General features: G+C 38.9%; 1 protein-coding gene across 3 annotated transcripts in view; it reads left to right on the top strand.

The window, feature by feature from the left end:
• Positions 1-23,318, top strand: part of lrp1ba (low density lipoprotein receptor-related protein 1Ba) — a 320,154-nt gene that overhangs the window by 42,407 nt on the left and 254,429 nt on the right. For 2 of the 3 annotated variants that reach the window (XM_056256617.1, XM_056256618.1), the window contains exons 2-3: positions 7,636-7,749; positions 21,899-22,036. In XM_056256617.1, coding sequence (XP_056112592.1) covers positions 7,636-7,749; positions 21,899-22,036 — 252 coding nt within the window. The remainder of the gene's footprint in view (positions 1-7,635; positions 7,750-21,898; positions 22,037-23,318) is intronic. The other variant, XM_056256619.1, reaches the window with a different exon arrangement.

The raw sequence follows: 23,318 nt of genomic DNA on the forward strand, positions 1-23,318 counted from the left end.
TAAATATTTTTTAGGTTTCAAATGATGAATTTAAATATCCAACAGTGATTTTTTTTAGGCCACTGCTGCACATATAGTGGCATCCTAAAGTCTGAGACCACCAGTGATGTTTAGCTTCATGCATTCATTCTTATTTATTCATTTTATTTTAATTCATCAGTAGTTTAAACGTAGTTAAAAGCTAAAGTTAAATTCAACCAACCAAAGTTGTGAATTTGGGGCGGGGCTTTCTGTTTGACTGACCAATGGCAGACAGAGGGCTTGTTATTTGGCTTTAAATATTTATTTTATCAAAACATTTGTTTAAAAGTCCTAAAAAGTGTTTATTTACAGGTTTAAATAACACAAATGCCTGATTTGCAATATGGGTTCACACTTTTGGGTCCAACTGTATGTCTAACAGCTCCAATTTTGTATTTTAGGCTACATGCTCTTTATCTCTGTTTTGTTTTCTTATATGCTTTGTCCTAGTTTTCCCCAAGCGGCAACATTCTAATCTGAAAAATGAAGCCTACCCGGAAGTGCGAAAAACTGCAATACATCGAAAATCCGCTACAGGGAGGTCCCAAAAGGGAGCAAATCTCCATAGACCCGCATGTTAAAATGTCAGTTTTCACAGCATAAATTCACGTTTTTACAGGTTGGTCCCATGGACTTTTATTGTATTTTTCGATAGGTTCCGAGTGCCTGACAACTGTGAGGGGGGTGAATTTTTTTCTAACTCGGTAGTTTAGATCGTATTTAGATATAAAATGTATGACAAATAAGCGCGTGATTGACAGCTGATAACGGGCTGCGCCGAGTGGAATTCCTGAAATTTGACGTCTCGGCCATGATCTGACACAACACATCATACCACCTCTGTATCCTTTCTGAACATTTGTATTTGAAATATCGTAAGATTTTCCAAGATGGCACCGCCCATACCCCCCATAAACAGCCTCAAAACCGTTCTTCAGAAGGTCTATGGGTGACGTCACAGACGCTTTGTCCATATTTTTTACAGTCTATGGTTTTCCCCCTTTGTTTAAAATTGAATTAGCCATTTATCAAATTACAAAGAAAAGCCAAACAAAACTTTGTATGTAGGTTTATGTGGAGTTCACGCTAAAACTGCATTTTGCGTTATAAATGTCTCAGACATGCTTTGGTGTCCAATAGGGAACTCCTGCTCTGTTTTTAAATTCAGTTTAAATAATTAGATTTTTCCTGCCAGAAGTTTGGTTGCACAAGACTCGTTCCTCATTACCGTGTCACATCTCTATGGCAACCGCGAATGATATTTCATAATTAAGAGCTGGCAGAGAGCCTATAATAAAACGATCAATATGGGCCCCACGCACGTGGTGTAATTGAACGAGCTTGTGCACGTTAGGATTGATTAATCACGCAAGAGAGAAATTGCAAACATCTCTTTGGCACAATGGCTGGAGCTGTTCATCATCTGCACTCACGCTGATGAAGCTAACGGGCGACGCTGATCTCGTACGGCGGGAGACGGAGTTAATGTTTAGAGCGCGAGGGCAGGTAGATGGAACAGCGGCGTGTAATTAAATATCCAGATTTGGATGAGGATATGCCTGCGCTCATTAAATGTCACTCACATTCACCTTGTTTAAAAAACGGCAGAAGATTATCCTGAAGAATGTTTCACAGCTGCGTAGATGAACAAAAAAAAAGATGCCTTTAGGCTACTGTGCAGTATGAAATGTGGCATAAAAAAAGATGCAAGAGAACATGTAAATGTCTCATGCTGCTTCTGATTGTTTTAAGAGGGAAAATCTTCACATAATTGCTGGTCTGGGATCAGGTTTCTTCGTAATAATAGCATATTGGCGAAACATATTTGGCAAACGATCCAGTGCGCATCTGTAGAGAACGTCAAAGATTTATATTTACAATGTGGTTTTTTTTTCAGCATTTGGCAATGTAGCCAATCACAAACATATCTGTTGATTTCTTGAATGCAATAGCCAATCAGAAGGGTTTTAGGAGTGATAATGCATTATCGTCTCCGTGTAAACAACAAAACTTTCAATAAAGATTAATGTTGAAATAGGTGAAATGCTCCTAAGACAGTTAGTCTTGACACATGCAGCGATGGAGAACTTCCTCTGAATGCCTGCATGGTCATGGGTCAATAGCATTCGATTCACAAGGACGCCCACCATACGGAGGAGCTTTCTTTATAGGACAAGCACTGAAAAGTTGATTCAGTCAGGATCCCATGTTCCCATCACTGATACTTTGTCCAATAAATGTGCTATGTGTGAATGATCGCACTTCTTAGCATGTCAGAACAGGCCTACTCTGCATCAGAACGTCGTTTGAGAACTTCATTTCTTTATCCAACCTACTGTAGAATCGCTCTCGATTTATTGACAAACAATTGAGTCGTGCCGAGATTCTCATCATAAAACCTGCCAAAAGACTGCTGGTGTGAATGTTCATCATTGGCGCTGGTTTCATATCCTTATGCGTCCATATTTCACACGTTCCCATAAAATATATTTCCAAAGCAGCTGTCAGGATGCGTTCAGCTTGCAGTATTTTCCCAGGTACAAAACAAGCAGGCGCGGAGTGGCGGAGGGCTGTGAACAGAACCACATTAGGCATAATGTGTGAGAAAGCCACACTGAATTTTAAGATAAGCTGATGAATTATTCATGTTTTCTTAGTGAGGAGTTTGTGCGCACGTCTGTCTCTCTCTCTCTCTCTCTCTCTATGTGTGTGTGTGTGTTAGCTTGTGTTTAAGGTAGGAGGGTGTTGTGTGAGATAATATCTGTATAATCTGCCATTGCGGAGAGAAAAAGGGAAGAGGTTGGGAGGAAAAATTAAGGCCTCGTCTTTAATGTTTGCATTGATTTTTTCACTTTTACTTCCGTTTAATCCCACCGGTCACTATTGTGACCGCAGCTTTTTTCTTATTTCTGGAAGCTCTAAAAATGTTGTTATTGACTTTGGGCAAGAAATTCAACTTTTAAATAACAAAATAGATCGTCTTGATTAAAATCAATTAATGTCATGTGACTAGTGTGAAAGGTCACATGACCAGAGCAGTTTAATTCCTGCTTGCACATCTAGAAGAAGATGCCTTCCTCAGACTACTACAAAAAGTAGTATGTAAAACATCTTAATTAACAGATAACTATCTTATTTTGTACATATATTCTTTAAAGGATCTACTACTGATATATTTTGAGAATTATACTCCTGCATATATATTTTGTTCGCAAGACTTGTAAATTTGTTAACGGTCACAATTGTGAAAAATGGGGGCAAAAACAAAAGTGTTGCGTTTATAATTTTGTTCAGTGTAGTTATCAGTATCCCAGAAACGTTCAATGTGTTGGACCTTCTAGACCTACGCACTGAATGAGTGCACACACATCTCCCTGAAACTGGCCTAGGACAGGGCCCAAGTGAAGTCATGGTCTAGCCCATAGGGGTCTAGCCGAACAAGCAGAAGTTCCTCCAGGGTGTAACTTTGTACATGACAACCTTTTCACCTCACTAAGCCTCCTTCACGAAATGAAAAAAAGAGGTATTGGATGTCTTGGAATGAATTGTGTCAATAGGTCTAATTGAAGAATTTGTATGAATTCTGACTATGGTGTTTCCCACCGGTCACTTTTGTGACCGAGTATAACACCTAATATTTCACTAACTTAACCAACATAAAATCAAAAAGGGCATAATGTTTGAGTGTTAGGGAGGTCTAAAGAGTAAAATGCTTGTACTCAAATTGCAAGAAAAAATTTGGGATTAAACGGGTTAATGCATCTCTATCTCATTCTCAGACATGAATAGAGTTATGATCTGAGATTGAGGATTATGGGTCGGATTCATTATGTGTCTTTTACATGCGTATGGCAGCCATGACTGTGATTTTCAATGAGAATACAACAGATTGTTTTCATTCAAAGCATGGAATGGAATCAAACCTTGAAGCTAATGAATTGGAATCTGTGACCATCATACACTACACGATTTTCTATTAAATCTGTCAGCTCAAATCTGCAGAATGGCTCTGACTTTCGGCAACTACACTGTAAAAAAATTAGATGATTAATAAGTTACGACAACATATGTTTACATTGCTTTAACTCATCAAAGTAAATTGAGCAATTTTCAACTTTTTAACCTTTTTTTTAAAGTCAGTTTAATGTAATTTAAGTTGAAATGACTTAAACATCCAAGTTGATTGTACTTAAAAATTTAAGGCAGAAACTTTTTTTATTCACTGTGTATAAAAAGTGTATATCAGACATATAATGGCCTACATGCTAAATCCATGTCACTGCCAGTGAATCACATACAGTAGTTAAAACACTTTAAATGTGCTTTTCCTTAAAGTCCCCCTGTGGTGAAAATCAAGCTTTTAATGTTGTTTATATGGTGTTTATAATAAGACAAACCATGTGCAAATTTATAAGTCAACACCATTCCTGAGTTAGCCTGGGAAAACCCAGACCACTTCCGGCAAATTTAGATTTGCTCTGCAAGTAGGTCTGGCAAAGAGCTCATTGAAGTCCATTTCCAATCCGTCGAAATCGCGGCACCAATCAGAAACGTTGGGGCGGGCTTAATACGATGACGACAGCACAGCGACGGTGAAGCAGATTTTTTACATTTACAAAGATGGATGCCGCTGTGGAACTATATGTGACGGTTATAGTTGAACACCATCATTAGAACTCTATAACTGCCAAAACCATGTTATTAAAATATTTTTTCACAAACATTTATCATAGAGAATGTTTAAATACTAATATCAGCTTACGAGGGAAACGGAGGCGGAGTTAGTGGTGCGATCGGAGGCTGCTACTGCTGGAAATGATTCGGGAGAGGTCTGTCCCCCTTTACCGATCAGAGCGCGCGCTGACACGGAGTAAAGCCTTGTTTATACTCGACGCGTCCGCACGATTGCGAAGGTGCGCTGGGCAAAAATCACGCGTTCGGTAAAATCACGCGTTCGGCAAAAATCACGCGTTCGGCAAGACCCTATTTCGCTTGCCTGTGTGTACGGGTATTTTGTAACAGCGAGCGCGGCGCCGCATCCGAGGATGAACGACTTCAAGCCGAATCTGCCCGAGCCGTATTGCCGCGTTCCAGGCAACCTGTAACCTGTGTTTTTCCAACTCGTAACTGGGAGTACATCGTTCCAGGCAACCTGTAACCCGTGTTTTTCCAACCTTAAACCCGTGAAAGTGCACTGGAACGGCAGTCAAACCCGTGACTTCCCATCCGTGAACTCGTACTAGATCGATGTACTCCCAGTTACGAGTTGGAAAAACACGGGTTACGGGTTGCCTGGAACGCGGCATTAGTCTCACACCACTGGCACCCAGTTTGCGCGTCTAAATTGCAAAGTTTTTTTTGTTAAAGGAGCTGTATGTAAGATTGTGGCCAAAACTGGTACTACAATCACTTTCAAATGACTGTAGAGCGGTGTATACCCTCCCCCTCCTCCCTGACTCGAGGTTGCCAGATAGGCTGCAGGATCCAGCAGGAACGTAGTCTGCTCTAAGAAGTGGTAACTAGAGCAGAGCTGGCAACCCGGATCCCGCAACACTACTGACTTCGTGATTGGTAGATAGGTGGAGGGTGGAGCATCAGACCAAAACACAACATGACAACATCAACATCAGTTGAGGGCTGCAACTTCACTTTTTTTGTAAATGACAATATCCTGGCCGGACTACTGTTGTCAGTGATATAAGTATTTGAAATGAACATGATTTCTTAATGTCTAGTGACATATCAGGGCCATTTCATGATTAATTGAAATAAATTTCTTACATACAGCTCCTTTAAGGTTTTGTTTACTGTGTGTGATTTATTTAATGGAAAGCACATTCACTTCCAGTTGTCTTGCTGTTAATTTTAAATAAACGTAGAGCAAGTAGCTGATCAGTGTCTGCTCGTTTATTCAAACAAGTTGTTCTATAACAGACGAACGTCGCTTTGCATACGTCATCTTCTTCATCGCTCTGATTGGTTTTAGGTCTATCCAATTGCTCCAAGAGGCATTTGAGCTACGTCCGTTGGTGACGCCCCTTTGGAAATGATTTGTCTATGAAGCTTTGCCAGACCCTAACTCAGTTACAACTGAGAATGGTCTGGTTTTAACCAGGCTATTCCTGAGTATTTTCTCCTTAAAACTGCAGCGAACCAAAGACAGTCTCAAATACGCAGTTTGAAATCGCTGGTGTTTCTGACGTCACAAACTACCTTGTAACCAATCAGGTCAAGGAGTGCATCTCTGAGCTGGTGTGAGTGAGTGGAGGCGGGGCTAATTTGCATATTCATAGAACCGCATATGCTAAATGAGGCAAGGGTGTAGAGTTACATTCAAGTTATTTTAAGGCATGAAGTGAGTTTTAAGGAATAAAATAATTGACTACAGGGGGACTTTAAAACATGCTATAGAGCAGATGCTGTTGAACAAAACACTCGTATCTCAGCTGCTTTTTACCATAAACATACCGTTTACGGGTTTTTCGTTTAAAGGCTGTTCGCCGTTTCAGTAAATTGGCTTTGACTCTTCGCATTACCAGAGAGCGAGTCCAAAACATGTTTCGGTGTACATCAGCGCTCAGGGCCAAACGAACAGGACGTTTCCTTTTGAACTTCCCTTCTCAACTGTGAGCTTTCCTTGTCATCTCCGCCAGAGTGATTTGAAACTCGTTGTAATCACAACGCTTGCTGCTTTCACGCATCAAACTGTACTGCCCATCCACTCAGCAGGAGGGCCGCAAACGCTCCTCTATTACCATCCCATCTTCACGGCATTCTGAAATGCGCTTACTTTTCCCAGCTTGAAAGGCCCCTAGCTTCTCCTGCGCTCCTTTTCAACTGCTTTCAACCGTCAGGTGCAGGAAATCCATCTCTACACTGCTGCACGTCCCTGCTGCTTCTCTCTGGGATTGTTTACGGCAATGCAAATAAGGCCAAAAAGTAATTCAAATGGATTGTTTGGGTTTAGGCTGATGTGAAGCGCATCATGCAGTACATGTATTTGGTTATTTATGAAGCACTAGCAATAAAAAAAAAAAAAAGCGTGCACTTTTTAGAAGATTGCTTGCTACTTGAGGCTATTGGTTTTTAAGCATTTGGGTGAATGAAAGAACATGTGTTCTCTTTGAACTAGTGAGAGAGGAGAGCAGACGATAAGACCGCACTCACTTAAAGCGGAGGAAATGTATTCAGGATTGGTATATGGAGCTATTATTTATTTATTTTTGCATATATTCAGATGGCAGAAGCTTTTATCCAAAGTGACGGAATACAACAAGCGATTCATCTTGAAGAGGCAATACACATGAGAAGTGCAAACAAATGAAGTTTCAGACATCGTTCAGAATAGAAGAACAGGGAGGGATTAAGGAACTAGAGTTCTTTGGGTATTACAGCTATTTAAATATTTTTGTATATGGTTGAATATGGTTCTGAAGTTATAACTGTACCACTCATTCACATACACCATATCTGTCATTTTACTATCAACCCACATTCAGCATTAATACTCAACACAAACTTGAGAAACAAATTATAACATCTTATTCATGACCTCTCATTTTTCATTCTCTCCCCACGTCATCTCTCCACCTCTACTCTCCACTCTTCCTCAAGCATGTGACGTCGAGGAATTTCTTTGTGGCGACGGACGCAGCTGTGTTTCCGAGAGCTGGCTTTGTGACGGGGAACTGGACTGTCCCGACGGCTCAGATGAAACACCAGCGATATGTGAGTTCATCAACATCTATCTATCTATCTATCTATCTATCTATCTATCTATCTATCTATCTATCTATCTATCTATCTATCTATCTATCTATCTATCTATCTATCTATCTATCTATCTATCGTTCTATCGTTCTATCTATCGTTCTATCATTCTATCATTCTATCCATCTGTCTGAATGTCTGTTGTTCTATTTATCATTAAATCTATCATTCCATCTGTCCATCTGTCCATCTATCCATCTATTGTTATATCATTCTAACTATCTATCGTTCTATCTTTAACATATGTCAACACATTTCTCTATTTATATTGCTTAAGCTTTGCCCTCATATACGGAAATAAACTTGTAAACAGGTATATTTCTTGTGTACTTTACGCATTATGGTGGCCTGACTTCGTCATACTCATATTCTAGTCAGAATGTGAGTCTGATACTGCTCCATAGGGCTTTGATTATGAGGCGTGTCTTAACCGAACCAGCAAAAAAAGAACTCTGCACTCAATTGGATAGACCTACAACCAATCAGAGCAACGCAGTAAGTGTTTTTTTTTATGAGCTACGCATAGTTGTCAATGTCAACAGAACCTAACAACACGCACGCTGGAAGAAGTAGTAAAATAATGAGTGTTGCTTCTTTTACTTGGTCCTCCATGAGTGCGACCAAAGGAGAAACCACAACGACCACAGGGTTTTCATTGCGTCCCATCTTCTTAGCGACCATCGGAGCCAGCTGATAAAATAAACTTTTGCCGAATCCCGTAGGAAGGACGGCAAACACATCTTTCTGATCGACAAATGCCTTGATTGCAGTTCTCTGTTCGTCTTTTAAAATTAATGCGCTGTTGATTTCTTTTACAACAGACGCAATAGCGGAATCTATACATCTCAATTCTCCAGCTTGAGTCACCTTTGAGGGAAACCAGATCAACCCAAGCGCTCTTTGATAACGGGATTATTACGTAACTGCAGATCATCTGTCCTTCATCGTATAAAGCCCGCCCTGGCAATTTGATTGGCCCGACTAATTCTGAACCGATCATAATTACTCCTCAATGGATCGAGTCCAGACCGAACTTCCCGACCAAAAAATATTGTGGGCGGGGTTCGGGCTGGCATCCAGGCTAGCATTATGGGATATTGACTCCCAAATAAAGAGATCTGTAGTTGAAATGTGCATAAATCTGTCGAATTTGAGTATCTCCAAGTGGGTTTTGAAGACCAAAATCAGATTTAACCTTATCACAAAGGCCACAAACTAATCAAAAGTGCATTAATAAGCTACATATTCATATAAATAAAACATTTTTTTAGAAGACAAGTTTTTCTGCCAAGTTACATGTAATTTTGGCCGACGTCAATGAGATTTTCAACTCAAAACAATTGCACTTGACATTTCTATTACAAAATGAATGGGTTTCCGAAATGCTTCAGTAAAATTGGGAAATGCACTCATAAATATTGCAGGATGAGAAATGGTAAGCGCTCAATGCCTGGGATAAAATATGTCATGAAGCATTAATTGAAGGAATTGTTACCTGGAGTATTGTGCGGTTTCCACTCGGTACAGTGTGTATGCGCCGAATCTGAGAGGATAAAGTGATGAGAAAGCTTTTGTACTTATGACAGGCTGCATAATTATCTTTTTAAAAATAATATGCATGATATATCTTTTGAAATTCAGTGTGTGCTGGAAGAAATATTCCTGGCAAGCCTTTTATGAGATCAGAGGAAATCACAGTCGAGGTCAGTTGCCTTTTGGCAAAACTGAAAAATAAAAAAAAATAAAAAATACATTGTAACATAGTAAAATCGTTATTTTTCCTGTCAGAATTTGGCAAATAAATAGCCCTTGCTCATTAATCCTGACAGTTTGCCAATTGCAGAGCTCATTTAAATAAATATGATGTTTTTATGGTGTATATTGTCTTCGCAGTACAGGATGAGCTGCTGCATACACTAACTTGTCACTGGCTTTTATTATTGCACATCAACAAACGTACCGCTGTGGTTCCTTTGATCAGTTTGTCAACTCTCGTCTGTGGAAGACCATCTGTGGTTTTCCAACTTGCCATTCTCTTCATATTCATCCCCTTAATCACATTAGATTAGTACATTATCCATTTTCAAAGAGATAAAAAGAAGCAGAATTAGAAATGAATGCCATGGATGAAATTCATTGAAAACAAAAAGCATTGAAAGAGGTTATACACTCACCGGCCACTTTATTAGGTACCCCATGCTAGTAACGGGTTGGACCCTCTTTTGCCTTCAGAACTGCCTCAATTCTTCGTGGCATAGATTCAACAAGGTGCTGGAAGCATTCCTCAGGGAGTTTGGTCCATATTGACATGATGGCATCACACAGTTGCCGCAGATTTGTCGGCTGCACATCCATGACGCGAATCTCCCGTTCCACCACATCCCAAAGATGCTCTATTGGGTTGAGATCTGGTGACTGTGGAGGCCATTTTAGTACAGTGAATTCATTGTCATGTTCAAGAAACCAATTTGAAATGATTAGAGCTTTGTGACATGGTGGAAGTAGCCATCAGAGGATGGGTACATGGTGGCCATAAAGGGATGGACATGGTCAGAAACAATGCTCAGGTAGGCCGTGGCATTTAAACGATGCCCAATTGGCACTAAGGGGCCTAAAGTGTGCCAGGAAAACATCCCCCACACCATTACACCACCACCACCAGCCTGCACAGTGGTAACAAGGCATGATGGTTCCATGTTCTCATTCTGTTTACGCCAAATTCTGACTCTAACATCTGAATGTCTCAACAGAAATCGAGACTCATCAGACCAGGCAACATTTTTCCAGTCTTCAACTGTTCAATTTTGGTGAGCTCTTGCAAATTGTAGCCTCTTTTTCCTATTTGTAGTGGAGATGAGTGGTACCCGGTGGAGTCTTCTGCTGTTGTAGCCCATCCGCCTCAAGGTTGTGCGTGTTGTGGCTTCACAAATGCTTTGCTGCATACCTCGGTTGTAACGAGTGGTTATTTCAGTCACTGTTGCCCTTCTATCAGCTCGAACCAGTCTGGCCATTCTCCTCTGACCTCTGGCATCAACAAGGCATTTCCGCCCACAGAACTGCCGCTCACTGGATGTTTTTTCTTTTTCGGACCATTCTCTGTAAACCCGAGAGATGGTTGTGCGTGAAAATCCCAGTAGATTAGCAGTTTCTGAAATACTCAGACCAGCCCTTCTGGCACCAACAATCATGCCACGTTCAAAGTCACTCAAATCAACTTTCTTCCCCATACTGATGCTTGGTTTGAACTGCAGGAGATTGTCTTGACCATGTCTACATGCCTAAATGCACTGAGTTGCCGCCATGTGATTGGCTGCTTAGAAATTAAGTGTTAACGAGCAGTTGGACAGGTGTACCTAATAAAGTGGCCTGTGAGTGTATATATATTTTTTACATAAAATAAAATACATTTTACACATAATACTGATGTGAACAGCACATTCCAGGGCCCAGTTTATGGCCGGGCCCCTCTCTGTCTGAAACATTGGACAAAAGTTTGCTACATTTTGATTGGATCTTGCTGCATAACACAAACAAACTGTCCCAAGCAATCAGATAAGGATGCTAGGACAACTGACAGACACCTTAAGCACAGGAAGGACAGGACTTCTCATTGTTCCACAGGCAGTTTCTGCCCTGCACCCATCATGAGATTAATCCCTAAGGTTTGAGCCAACCGCCATAAAAATTATTTTGGAAATTTTGGTTGCAATTGAGCAGTGGCTAAAACAAAGGGAGGCCACAATGATCCATCCAAATCCATTCATAACTATGTTTGGAAACCTTAAAAACTGATGTTAACTATACACACATCCATTTCAAACTTATTCAGAGAAATAAACATTCTCATAATTGGTGTCATAATTTGCAAAAGTAAAATCACTACAATACATATTTATATATATATTTATTTATTTATTTATACATTATAATTTGTATTGTACATTATGTATTGTAATTTGATATAAATATTTGATTATGTATAATTATTATAAAACAAACATTTTGCATTTGTGCAATACAAATGCAGTTTTAATGTTTTTTATACTATATTCATGTAAAAACAACATTTATAACTTGTATGTATAATGTATAACAAACAATAAAACATGTACACTATAAAAAAAATGATTCAACTTAAAAAGTAAGTGTTTGTGCTGCCTTCAAATTTTAGGTTTAGTCAACTTGAAATGTGAAGTTGTACTAAGGCTAATTTCACACTGTCAGTCCAAATCCGATTTTTGTGCATGTCCGATTAAAATCCGATCAGATATAGCTAGTGTAAACGGCAAAGAAATCACATGAAATGATCGATACACAAATAATCGGATTTAGACTGACAGTGTGAACGTAGCCTTAGTAACAACTTGGATATTTGAGTTGACTAAACTTAAAATGAAGGCAGCACGAACTGCCTCAACTTTTTTGAGTTGAAACAATTTTTTTTACAGTATAATAATAAAAAACAACACATACAACTTTTTACTTTTATTTTAAACCTATCTCATTATTTATACATATCTCTTTTAAATATATATCTATATAAAATAATGTCTTAAAATTCACTGTTTATTTATTATTGCTGAACCTAGGGACACTTTTATTTGGTGAAGGACTATATGCACTTTGCAGACATGTTATTTCAGACTAAGCGCTGAGCACTCAGTGTTTTAACGTTCAACTTTGGGGTAAAAAGCAGCTCTCATCACTGTAACTTTTTACCCAGTTGTCCAATCACAGTGAAGGAGGGGGCGGGACAAATACAACACCGACCAACTGTCACATTCTGCTTGTACAACGTCAACAGAGGATATAAACAAGCATAATAACTGAACAAAATAGTTTTTTTTAACAAGAGCCAGAGCAAATAGTTTACATTGTATCGACATTTTAATATAGAAACAATACAGATACAAATGATCTGTGAAATATAAAGATACTAAACTTCCTCTGATATTCCGTATCCTTACAAGCAAAGCGTCTCAACTGAAAAAAAAACCCTGGGCTTCCAAAACGCTCACAAGCGCCCACAGCTTGGTGTTTTCAGCAGAGCGCTAGTGTTGTCAGCTGGCTAAAAACACACGGCCTTACAGAAGAAAAACTGGACCTTGGATCTCCTGCAACCTCAGAGGTAGACCTCCTGGTACGAGTCCTATGGCTGTTCCTCAGTTTAACTCATTCTAATGTCTTGTTCTGGGTGTCTCTGCGGCCCACCTACTCCCATAGCTACAGTTTACAGGCCTCCAAAGACAAATAAAGACTGTTTATCAGAATTTGCAGATTTGCTGTTTTTTTTTTCTTTGTTGTGCCTCAAATTTGAGAGAACTCTTATGTCCATGAGATAAGACCTCATGGATAAAATACTTTACAATAACAAAATACCTTTATTGGAGTGCATTGATTTGAATCAGCTAGTGAACTGCCCTATACATAACAAAGGCCACACCATAGATCTTGTGATTTCTGATGGTTCATTATTGTCTCAGTTGTCCACCTCTGATTTAGGGCTGTCTGATCATCTGCTATCTTTTTTAATATTGAACTGCCTGACATAAACATTTCCTCTTCTTGCATCATTAATTGTCGCAAATGGAGATCTATTGAGCCCTCTGATTTCACTGATTTTATTGACTCTTGCTTAAGTTGTTTTTCTACATTGTATGCACTGGAGGACAATGTTTCTATGTTACATTCTGTTCTCTTGACTGGGCTCTACTCATTTGCTCCTTTAAAATCACAATCTGTTTCCTTTACGTTCTGCTCCCTGGTATAATGAAGACCTGCTTGTAATGAAGACATCTTATGGCAAAATGGAGCGTAGGTGGCGCATGTCTGGCTTGACCGGTCATCACTAGGCCTGGAAAGACCACTTGCTAGAATATAAGGCTGAGATTGTATCTGCCAGGTCTGATTATTTTTCACAGGTAATTGTAAATAATCAAAGAAATCCTAGACATTTGTTTCATTCCATTATCAAACTGCTCAAATATAAAAGTGTCTGAAATGTCCCTGATTCAACTCACCTTTGTAAAGGTAGGGTAGGCAACGTTTTTCATAAACAATCTTTGTTATGCTGGTTGAAACTCTTTTCACATCAATAATAGAAGTGGTCTAAATATTGAAAAATGTACATATATCATCTGTGGAACCCAAAAATATTCGTCCAATCGATGTCCTACCTGCTTGTCAACCTGCTCGCACAGACATCACACGCCATCAGCACATTCTGTAAGGCTATGCAGAGTTTTAGACAGTCAGTCACCGAGCACCACAAACAAACAGCAGCCGCCTTTTACCGTTCTTCCTAAAACAACAAGCTTATGCTGCGCTCTACACGGAGCTGTTCACGTCCTCGGAATTATGCTTTTCAATGGCAACACTATCAACGGCGAAATGAATCTGCAGCAGTCATGTGATTTAACTAGAGCTCTGTAAGCTGTTTACGTTCATTATTATTGTAATGTTATACTTTGAGACATGAGGTAGTTTACCGTCTCTCGTCTCGTGACGCTTTGCAAACTCTGCTATGTTGGGTTCGTGTGTTTTGAAGGAGGCGTGGCTTTGGAGACGCTCTGAAGGGAGGGTAGGATCTTATGATTTCAGAGCTATAACTTGCTATTGCTAGCCTCTCTGAAATGACCTACCCTACCTTTAAAGGTGCTGTATGTAACTTTTTCAATCTACTAAAGCATAAAAATACCATATGTTTGCAGATTTTTAGGAAACATGCTGAGTTCGCATACTGGTTTCTCTGAAAAACACTTCTATAGCCAGCTATTTTACTTTGAAATGTGCGTTCCGTGTTGGAATGTCTGTTTTTGTTTTGGTCTGTGTGATCTCGCCCACTACCAGTTCACCACCCAATAGTATTTTGACACCCTGGGATGCCAGTCTTGGAAACTAGCAAACAAACTGGGTCAGAGATAGCAGATTCTACCCAACCTAAAAAGCCTCGGTATCCATCTAAAAATCTCTATGAACGAGATCATATTATCAACGCGGATAAATCAACTCATCAACTTACGAAGTTGTAAGTCTCCTTGACTTTCATTGTCAATTGAGCTCGTTCCTGTTGCGTGTCCTCAAACTGGCAACCCGTGTGAGCGTAGAGTTTGAGGAGGAGGGCGCGGGGGAAACAATGATCTCCGATATTTTGAATTTGGACTGCAGTACCTATTTCGACCACTAGTTGTCATTCTTACAGACTGCACCTTTACGCAAGAAAGCAAGATCCCCCCCCCCCCCCCCCCCCCCCCCCACTAATATACTGTCGTGCTGGAGGGCGGCTGTGGTTGAAAGTATAAAACAATAAGAAAAAATGCTGAATTAATGAGGTTACATCACCCTCAATATCTTCCAGGTTTCATCTTGACTTTTGCTGCCTAGATACTTTTAAACATCTCTGGAGATACAGAGGCCCTGAGAGGAAGAACGAGAGACACTAAGAGGATATTTTTAAACAATTCTCCTATTTGTTGAATTACATATTCTCTTTTTACTGGGATTATGAAAGTGGAACAGAGGTCTGCTGGGACAAGCCTTGGGGGGAAACCTGTGTATACACTTCCTTTCTCCAAAAAACTCTCGAAAAACCCCACCCGGGTGATCATTTAAAAGGAAATTGAAAGTTAAGGAGGCAGATGAACTATAGGCCAAGACTTTCACGGCCCTTATTGGAGCTAGATGGAGATCAATATTGCTGTTTTGGCAGTGGCCTCTTCTCCCCCCGTGACACCCCAGAAATGTCAAGCAATCCACAATCAATGATTCACAAGAGACAGCTGCCGGCGTGCTAAATTCTTGTGTGCTTAAGAGACATATTTAAGAGGAACTGTGCAGGGAGTTGAATATTAAAATAGCTTTGCTCATCACATTTATACACAGTGAATCGAGTTAGGGGCCTCAGTTTTCCAGCTTTTATTTGTATTTATGCTGCATAGAGAGGGAAAACAAGATGCTTTTAGAAGAATTTGTGTTGTTCATCTGTTTTATTAAATTAGATTTATGCCATCTTTGTTTTGTTCTGTTATATAGTGTTGAAAGCTATACCCGATAGACTTGTGCACATTTTTGAGTACATAATATTGTTTTTTTTCCAAATATGTAATAATGTTGACATCATTGCTTGTATTATATATATTTTCTAAATTAAATGATGTTTTAATTGTATTTTATGTTACATCATGTGACTGCTGCATTATTCTGTCCCCTAAAAAAATACTTATATTGCCTAAATGTATAATTTTAGTTTTAAAGAACATAATAGCCTTTTAATTGCTTTTCTCTTTTTTAATAGTGTTATAAAGAAAAAAGGGTTTTCTAAATTGGGCTCATCCAGACTTTTTAACTTCTGGTCTATACTACATTTAGAAACATGTTGTTAAAATGAGAAAATTCTACTGTAAAAAGAAGTTAGACAATTATATGTTCCAGTAATTTAATGTGAATATTATTATTGATATAGTGTTATTATAATAAAGTGTTAATATATTATTGTTAAAAAATAATAATAATAGCAATATCTAATCTATTTTTATGCCTGGAAATTCATTATAGAAATTCACTGAAGAAATTCAACTGTAAAGAAGTTTTAAAAAGTATATGTTGTAGTAATGTTGTAATATACTGTAAAGAAATTGCTGCCTTAAAAGAAGAACTCCGGCGCAAAATGAACCTCGGGTGTAATAACACATTGGTACAGACTAAATCGTTCCCTGAGATTTGTTTTCATGATAATCGAATGTAAAGAGTTTTATCTCTAAAAACAGTTTAGCTTATAACGCTAGTATATTGGGCATCGAGTAAGCAAAAAGAGATCGCTAGTTAATACCATTAACAAGGCTCAAATTAGCCCCACACTAACACGACAGCATAATGAGTGTCCTTAAATGCAAACCGAAGCATTGAGAACTTTGTAAGTGTATAGACAGTTTAATAAGAAGATACTTTACACAGACAGTACAGTTAGCGCCAGTGGCGTAACGAGCCAACACCGGGCCCTTAAGCAGGATTATCAAGGCGGGCCCCCCTACAGCACGTGATGACGCAATGTCCACGAGTAGGCTACCATGAATAGGACAATAGCCGCTTTCCGACCGGAGGGACTTTTGCAGTTCCTAGAACCTAACGTTCCTATAACCTTTTTTTTCGCGTGTTCCGACCGGACTAAGTTGGGGATTTTTTAGTTCCTCAGACCGTAGTTCCTATAACTCTTTCAGTACCTAGTCTAGAGCGAGGACTTTTTTAGTTCCCTTTCCCTAGGTCTACGTTGATTGGTTCAACTTATAAGTCACGCCCAGTGTCAACACATTTTATTCACTGTCTGTTGCAACTCGCCTATGTATGCTATGCTAACTCATAACATAACGCATTCAACCAGCTAATTGCTATGCTTGCTAAACTTACCCGTCGTTTTGTTTGTCTCCTGCGCTCTGCTCTTCTATCTTCTTCCATTATATTACTTAAGATCATATTACGCTGGAGCCTTCGTCTTCTTTGTTTCTCTGTACAGAACTCAAGCATAGTCTTTAAACGCCGCCGTTCGTACTCGTTATTAAGCTCCCGGCAAGGCAGAACAGGAACATTCCGATAGCCTCCTCCATGCTGGTTTGTTGTTGTTGTATGTGGCGCCGCCGCCACCGCCGTGCTTGCGTCACTCCCTTACCCCTCCTACCAGTTCCTATGGCCACTTGGCCAGTGCGAACGCAAACAGCAAAACCGAGTTTGGGGGAGAGTAGTTCTTAGAACTGTTTAGAAGTGGACAGTTCCTATAACTAAGTTCCTGTAACTACTTGGTCGGAAAGCGGCTAATATGATCATAGAGACACAGCATATAAGAGATGAGATGACTGACAAAATCAGGAGAAGCCTGTCGATATTGTCTGTCTCAAGTTCATCGTTTTTACTGTTTTGCACGCAATAAGCATGTTCACTTACCAACCCGGGGATTCCCCAGTCCCAATTCGAAACAAATTACACCAAAATCCATCATTGGTCTTTTCATACTTGTATCTAATGATCAGTACACTGTGTTGTTGTCATTATTTATTCAAATAAATTCGCGATAAAGTAAAATGCGATCAGACTAAACGTAGTAAAATGCGTTAGGGGGCCCGGCTGTCAATCAATATCTTCCAGTCACGCGCGGGCCCCTGATTGGTCCGGGCCCGTAAGCAACCGCGTACCCTGCTTACCGATAGTTACGCCTGTGGTTAGCGCATACAGACAGGAGCCATCTTGGAAAACAGTCTCGACCAATCGAACCACGAAGGTGAGCGAACAGTACGTGTAGATATTGAAGATAAGATAAATTATATTTATTTTTTTATTTTCTCTGTTGCGTTCAGTGCTTCTCTTATGCGCTCAGTGCTTTCTTCCGGAAACAACGGACCATATGAGATTCCAAGTCACAGTTCAGCTCACGTATCACCGTGTTCGTGGTTTGACTGATCTAGACTGTTTTCCAAGTTGGCTCCTGTCTGTATGCGCTAACTGTACTGTCTGTGTAAAGTATCTTCTTATTAAACTGTCTATACACTTACAAAGTTCTCAATGCTTCGGTTTGCATGTAAGGACACTCATTATGCTGCCATGTAGTGTGGGGCTAATTTGAGCCTTGTTAGTGGTATTAACTAGCGATCTCTTTTTGCTTACTCGATGCCCAATATACTAGCGTTATAAGCTAAACTGTTTTTAGAGATAAAACTCTTTACATTCGATTATCATGAAAACAAATCTCAGGGAACGATTTAGTCTGTACCAATGTGTTATTACACCCGAGGTTCATTTTGCACCGGAGTTCTCCTTTAACGTTTTAAGTACAATCAACTTGGATGTTTAAGTCATTTCAACTTAAATTACATTAAACTAATTTTAAAAAATGAGTTGACTTGTATAACTTACAAAAAAAGTTGAACATTGCTTAACTTATTTTGATGAGTTAAAGCAATGTACAAACATATGTTGTCAATTTATTGATCATATAATAAAGTGTATGAACATGAATATTTTTTATTTCTATTAATTGTTTTAGTATAGTAGCCTATTATGTGTATTTTTTCAACATAATTTTTTATAACAATTTCTGTCATTTATTATGCTGTCATTATGTGAATCATTTTCATACATAATTCGAATTTGAATCCTCTAATGTTAAGAATGATATGAGATGTGTCACGAACACAAATCTGTCAATGTAGCCTATAGTCATTAAGATTGTTACATCATCTGAGAGTAGCTTTATTACACATTTAGAGTGTCATTGCCAAATTTGTATTAAAAAACGACCCCCTCCCCCCATAAATTCACACTTAATTGACTATGAGCTTAATTGACTGAAAATATGTTGTGTTAGCAAATTCAAGACATTAAACTAAACAAAAGTATCATTACCTTCACACATCGTTACCGTCTCTCACAATATTAAAAATCCACTTTTTGATTTGATTGAATGTTTTGCCAAATAAATCTATATAGAAGTAATGAATTGGGGTTCACTTTATTTGGACAGCCCCTTTCACATTCTGTTGATATAAGTAACCTAGCTACATGTCTAACTTCCTGATCCTTCCTGAGTTTAAACGTGAATATACAAAGAGAATCACAATGCTGAAAAAACATTTTCGATCACAATTTATGGATTTGAAATAAAAATAATAATAAATGTTGTGTTTGTGGGATTTGCAAACGAAAAAAGCACATGAGCGAGTGGCGTGTGCTGCTTCTGCACTGCATACCTACTACAACAATACACTGAAAATGAGTACCGGTATGTGTGTGACGTCACGTCAGTTCAAGCGAAGCGGCAGCGTGGAGCGCACAAGAAATGAGTGAGCGCACTCGTCCACTTTACTAACACGAAATAATCATTATTGTACAACATCACAAGGTATGTTGAAATATGCTGTACAACTTACAGAAATCCATATCATGTTACATGTAGTCGCTCTATCAGTGTTTTAACCGCGGAATGGCGTCAATAAAACCGCTTGTAAAACAATGTCACATTTACCGGCGTCACGTTTACCTCAGAAAACCATTCAATGTCCAAAAACTCATTAGTCAACTAGAATAATGAACTTGGAGAGGAGCATTTACTATGCACTATATGGCATATTCATTGATTTTTTTTTTTTTTTTTACTTATATGTTCCTCAATATGGTTTAATAAAACCGTTTTATGACAGCCACCTTTTAAATGTTTAAAGCAGTGTTTCTCAACCTCTCCTGCAGGGACCCCCTGACAGGCCATGTTTTTGTTTTAACTCTGAAATGGCACACCTGATTCAAGTAATTAAAGGCTTAATGAGTAATTAGAGTAGGAATAGTTCAATTAATCAATTAGTCAACTACTCATTAAGCCTTTAATGACTTGAATCAGGTGTGCCATTTCAGGGTTAAAACAGAAACATGGCCTGTCAGGGGGTCCCTGCAGGAGAGGTTGAGAAACACTGGTTTAAAGGAACACTCCGACTTTTTGGGACTTTAGCCTACCGTAAAACTTCAAATAGTAGCCCGGGCTTTTATTTGCCCAAATCGTCGAACTGCACCGGCTTGTATTTGAGACAGGCGTCTAAATGAGACAGGCCTTTATAATTTAGTGTTGAGATGTTGTTCATTGAGTGTATAGGCCTGTCTCTAATCTCTAAAAATCTCCAAATGCTCCACGTGAAACTGCGGTCTTCCGAGCTTTTACTATCGCGTCAATTGATTTTGATTAATATGCGCGAGGGAGAGAGAGCAAGACAGCGCTCGTGGTGTTTGAAGACGCGAGAGTGCGCGCGCGCGGCCGGGGCGCTCTCTCTCTCTTTCTCTCTCTCTGCTTGTAACGCGCCCTGTCATGCGCAGCAGTCATTCTATTCTACATCACTCATCGATCAAAAAAGACTTTGGAGGGACAAAAATTTGCTTTGGCGGCCGCCAAAAAGCGGACGATCTGACGGTTTTAGAGGATTAAATACAACCTGAAACTAAAAAACAGACCCGGCCTCTATTTGAGACCGGCCTTTATTTACCCAAACCTGCAGCCACACCAGGCGTGTAAAAGAGACAGGCGTCTATTTGGGACTCGGCTATTATTTGAAGTTTTACGGTATTCACCTTATCCCCCAGAGTTAGATAAGTCCATACATACCTTTTTCATCTCCGTGCTACTATCTATCTGCTCCTCACCACGGCGCGTCTCAGGTGCTGCGGTTATTACTCCGCCCAAGTAGCAGTGCTTCGCCTTCAGAGAATATAGTTCCCAGTATTTATACTGTTAAAATATGTCTGTGTCTCATGTGACGTAGTTTTTTGTACACTCTGTGACTATACAAATCACAATATGTAAATAGGAAAATGTTTGCGCCATTTTGTCACTTATTTGGATTAGTATGCTAGCTGCAACCATTTACATCCAGTCTTTGTGCTAAGCTAGGCTAGCGGTGGGTGCGTCAAACAGACTTATAGCACGCACGGAGATGAAAAAGGTATGTATGGACTTATCTAACTCTGGGGGATAAGGTGAATAGGCTAAAGTCCCAAAAAGTCGGAGTGTTCCTTTAACGTTAGCCTATATATATATATATATATATATATATATATAGGCTACATATATTTTTTAAACGAGTAACTTAGAGACATACTTGTCATTTTAAAATGTCTTATAACGTTATTATAAAAACTTCCTTGTGTCAGTAAGTAGCCTACAAATCAATTATTTTACCCTTTAATGATGATATACACCACCAACTGGGGTTCCCTGTATAATTTTACAGCATTAGTTGAGAGATTTTATTCTTTGAGGAAATGTGCCATGTAGGCTACTGTACCTGATAATTCACACATTAATCTAGGCCTATATAGAATCGAAGTTAATAGAAGCTAAATGGAATTACAAGCTTGTGAATTTGTGTCAATGCTAGTATAGTGTATCAATCATTTTTATTTATTCATTTTTTTACTTGAAGCAAATGTTGTCTTTTCCCCTTTATCTTGTCAGAGTGCATGGCGTTGTTTTCATGTTAAAATCACAAATGTTCTCCTGGGAGAGGATGCACTGCCTAGCCCTAGACTCTAATACAACAACTAATACAAATGTCATTAACTTCATTAACCTTCTCTTCTACAGGCTTGCGGCAGGTAAAGGTGAAATGTCCCGTCAATCACCTCCAGTGCCTCGGCACCCACAGGTGTGTGCATTATAGTAAACTCTGCAACGGAGTACAGGACTGTGAGGACGGATATGACGAGGGTGTGCACTGCCGCGGTGAGTTCCGTTTGATTTCTTTCTGTGCACTATCTTCGTAAAAGTTTGGATTTATTGCGAAAAAAAAGAAAAGAATAAAACGTTTATTCAGCAAGGATGTACCATTAAAACGATCAAAAGTGACAGTAAATACATTTATAATGTTGCAAAAGATTTCTATTTTAAATGCTGTTCTATCTACAATACTATCAAACTATCATGGTTTCCACAAGAATATTAAGCAGCACTTTTTTCAAAATTGATATTATAAAGAAATGTTTCTCGAGCAGCAAATCAGCATTTTAAAATGAATTCTGAAGGATCATGTGACACTGAAGACTGGAGTAATGATGCAGAAAATGCAGTTTTGATCACAGGAAAAACAACAACATTTTAAAATATATTCAAATCGAAAATATTTTACAATATTACTTCTTTCACTGTATGTTTGATCAAATAAATGCAGCCTTGGAAAGCATAGAAGACTGCTTTCAAAAACATAAGAAATAAAATCTTGCTGACTCTGTGCACCAAAAAGGAGATAATTTAATTTTCTATGGCTATTTTCAACCTTTCTCTGACAATTTTTTTTCTGTGCTTTTAAGACTCTTATGTAAATCTGTCGGATGAAAGTTTGGTTAGTTAAGAAAGTTTTCATAATTACAGTTAACTTTTATCTTAAAAGATGAAAAGATAAACCCATAAAATGTTCAGATTATGAATTTATTACGTTTATTCAGATAATTATGAAACTAGCTTCAGACATGGGACGAATAGTTTTAATAGTTTTCAGTGTGTTATACTTTTATGAGTTGTGCATCGGACTTGATGTGAACAGTTCTTGTCTCTCGAATTTAGCTAATGCTTTTTGTTGATGGACTAGATGGTCCATCAATATCTATAATTGCAGCAGGTCAAGACTTTGACCTTTAAACTGCAATTCACGTCTTCACACAAAAAAGGGCCTGTTATTTCCTCGTTTTAAGACTGTTTGACAGAATTAAACCCACAACAGATCTGGAGTCATTTGAAGTCAGTTCCATGCAAGATAAGCACAGTCGGCTTAATGTAATAATGGGTTTTTGCTAAAAGGCAATTACTGTTTCTCCACATGATGAAGTGAGGATTGCGTTTTTTGACATTTTGGTGAAAGGGAACAAGAAAAGAGGTTTATATGAAAACCACAGCTTAGTTTACGCCGAAAACGTTGTGAGAATTTATGTATTGCAGCTGAGCATGTTTAACTGTTGAGACGGATGAGCTATATCGTCATGTCTAGAATGTGTATTTAGTTACGGCCGTA

The sequence above is a fragment of the Rhinichthys klamathensis genome, unplaced genomic scaffold (genome assembly GCF_029890125.1).
Source record: "Rhinichthys klamathensis goyatoka isolate OS25496 unplaced genomic scaffold, OSU_Roscu_1.1 h1tg000127l_1, whole genome shotgun sequence".
Classification (NCBI taxonomy): domain Eukaryota; kingdom Metazoa; phylum Chordata; class Actinopteri; order Cypriniformes; family Leuciscidae; genus Rhinichthys; species Rhinichthys klamathensis.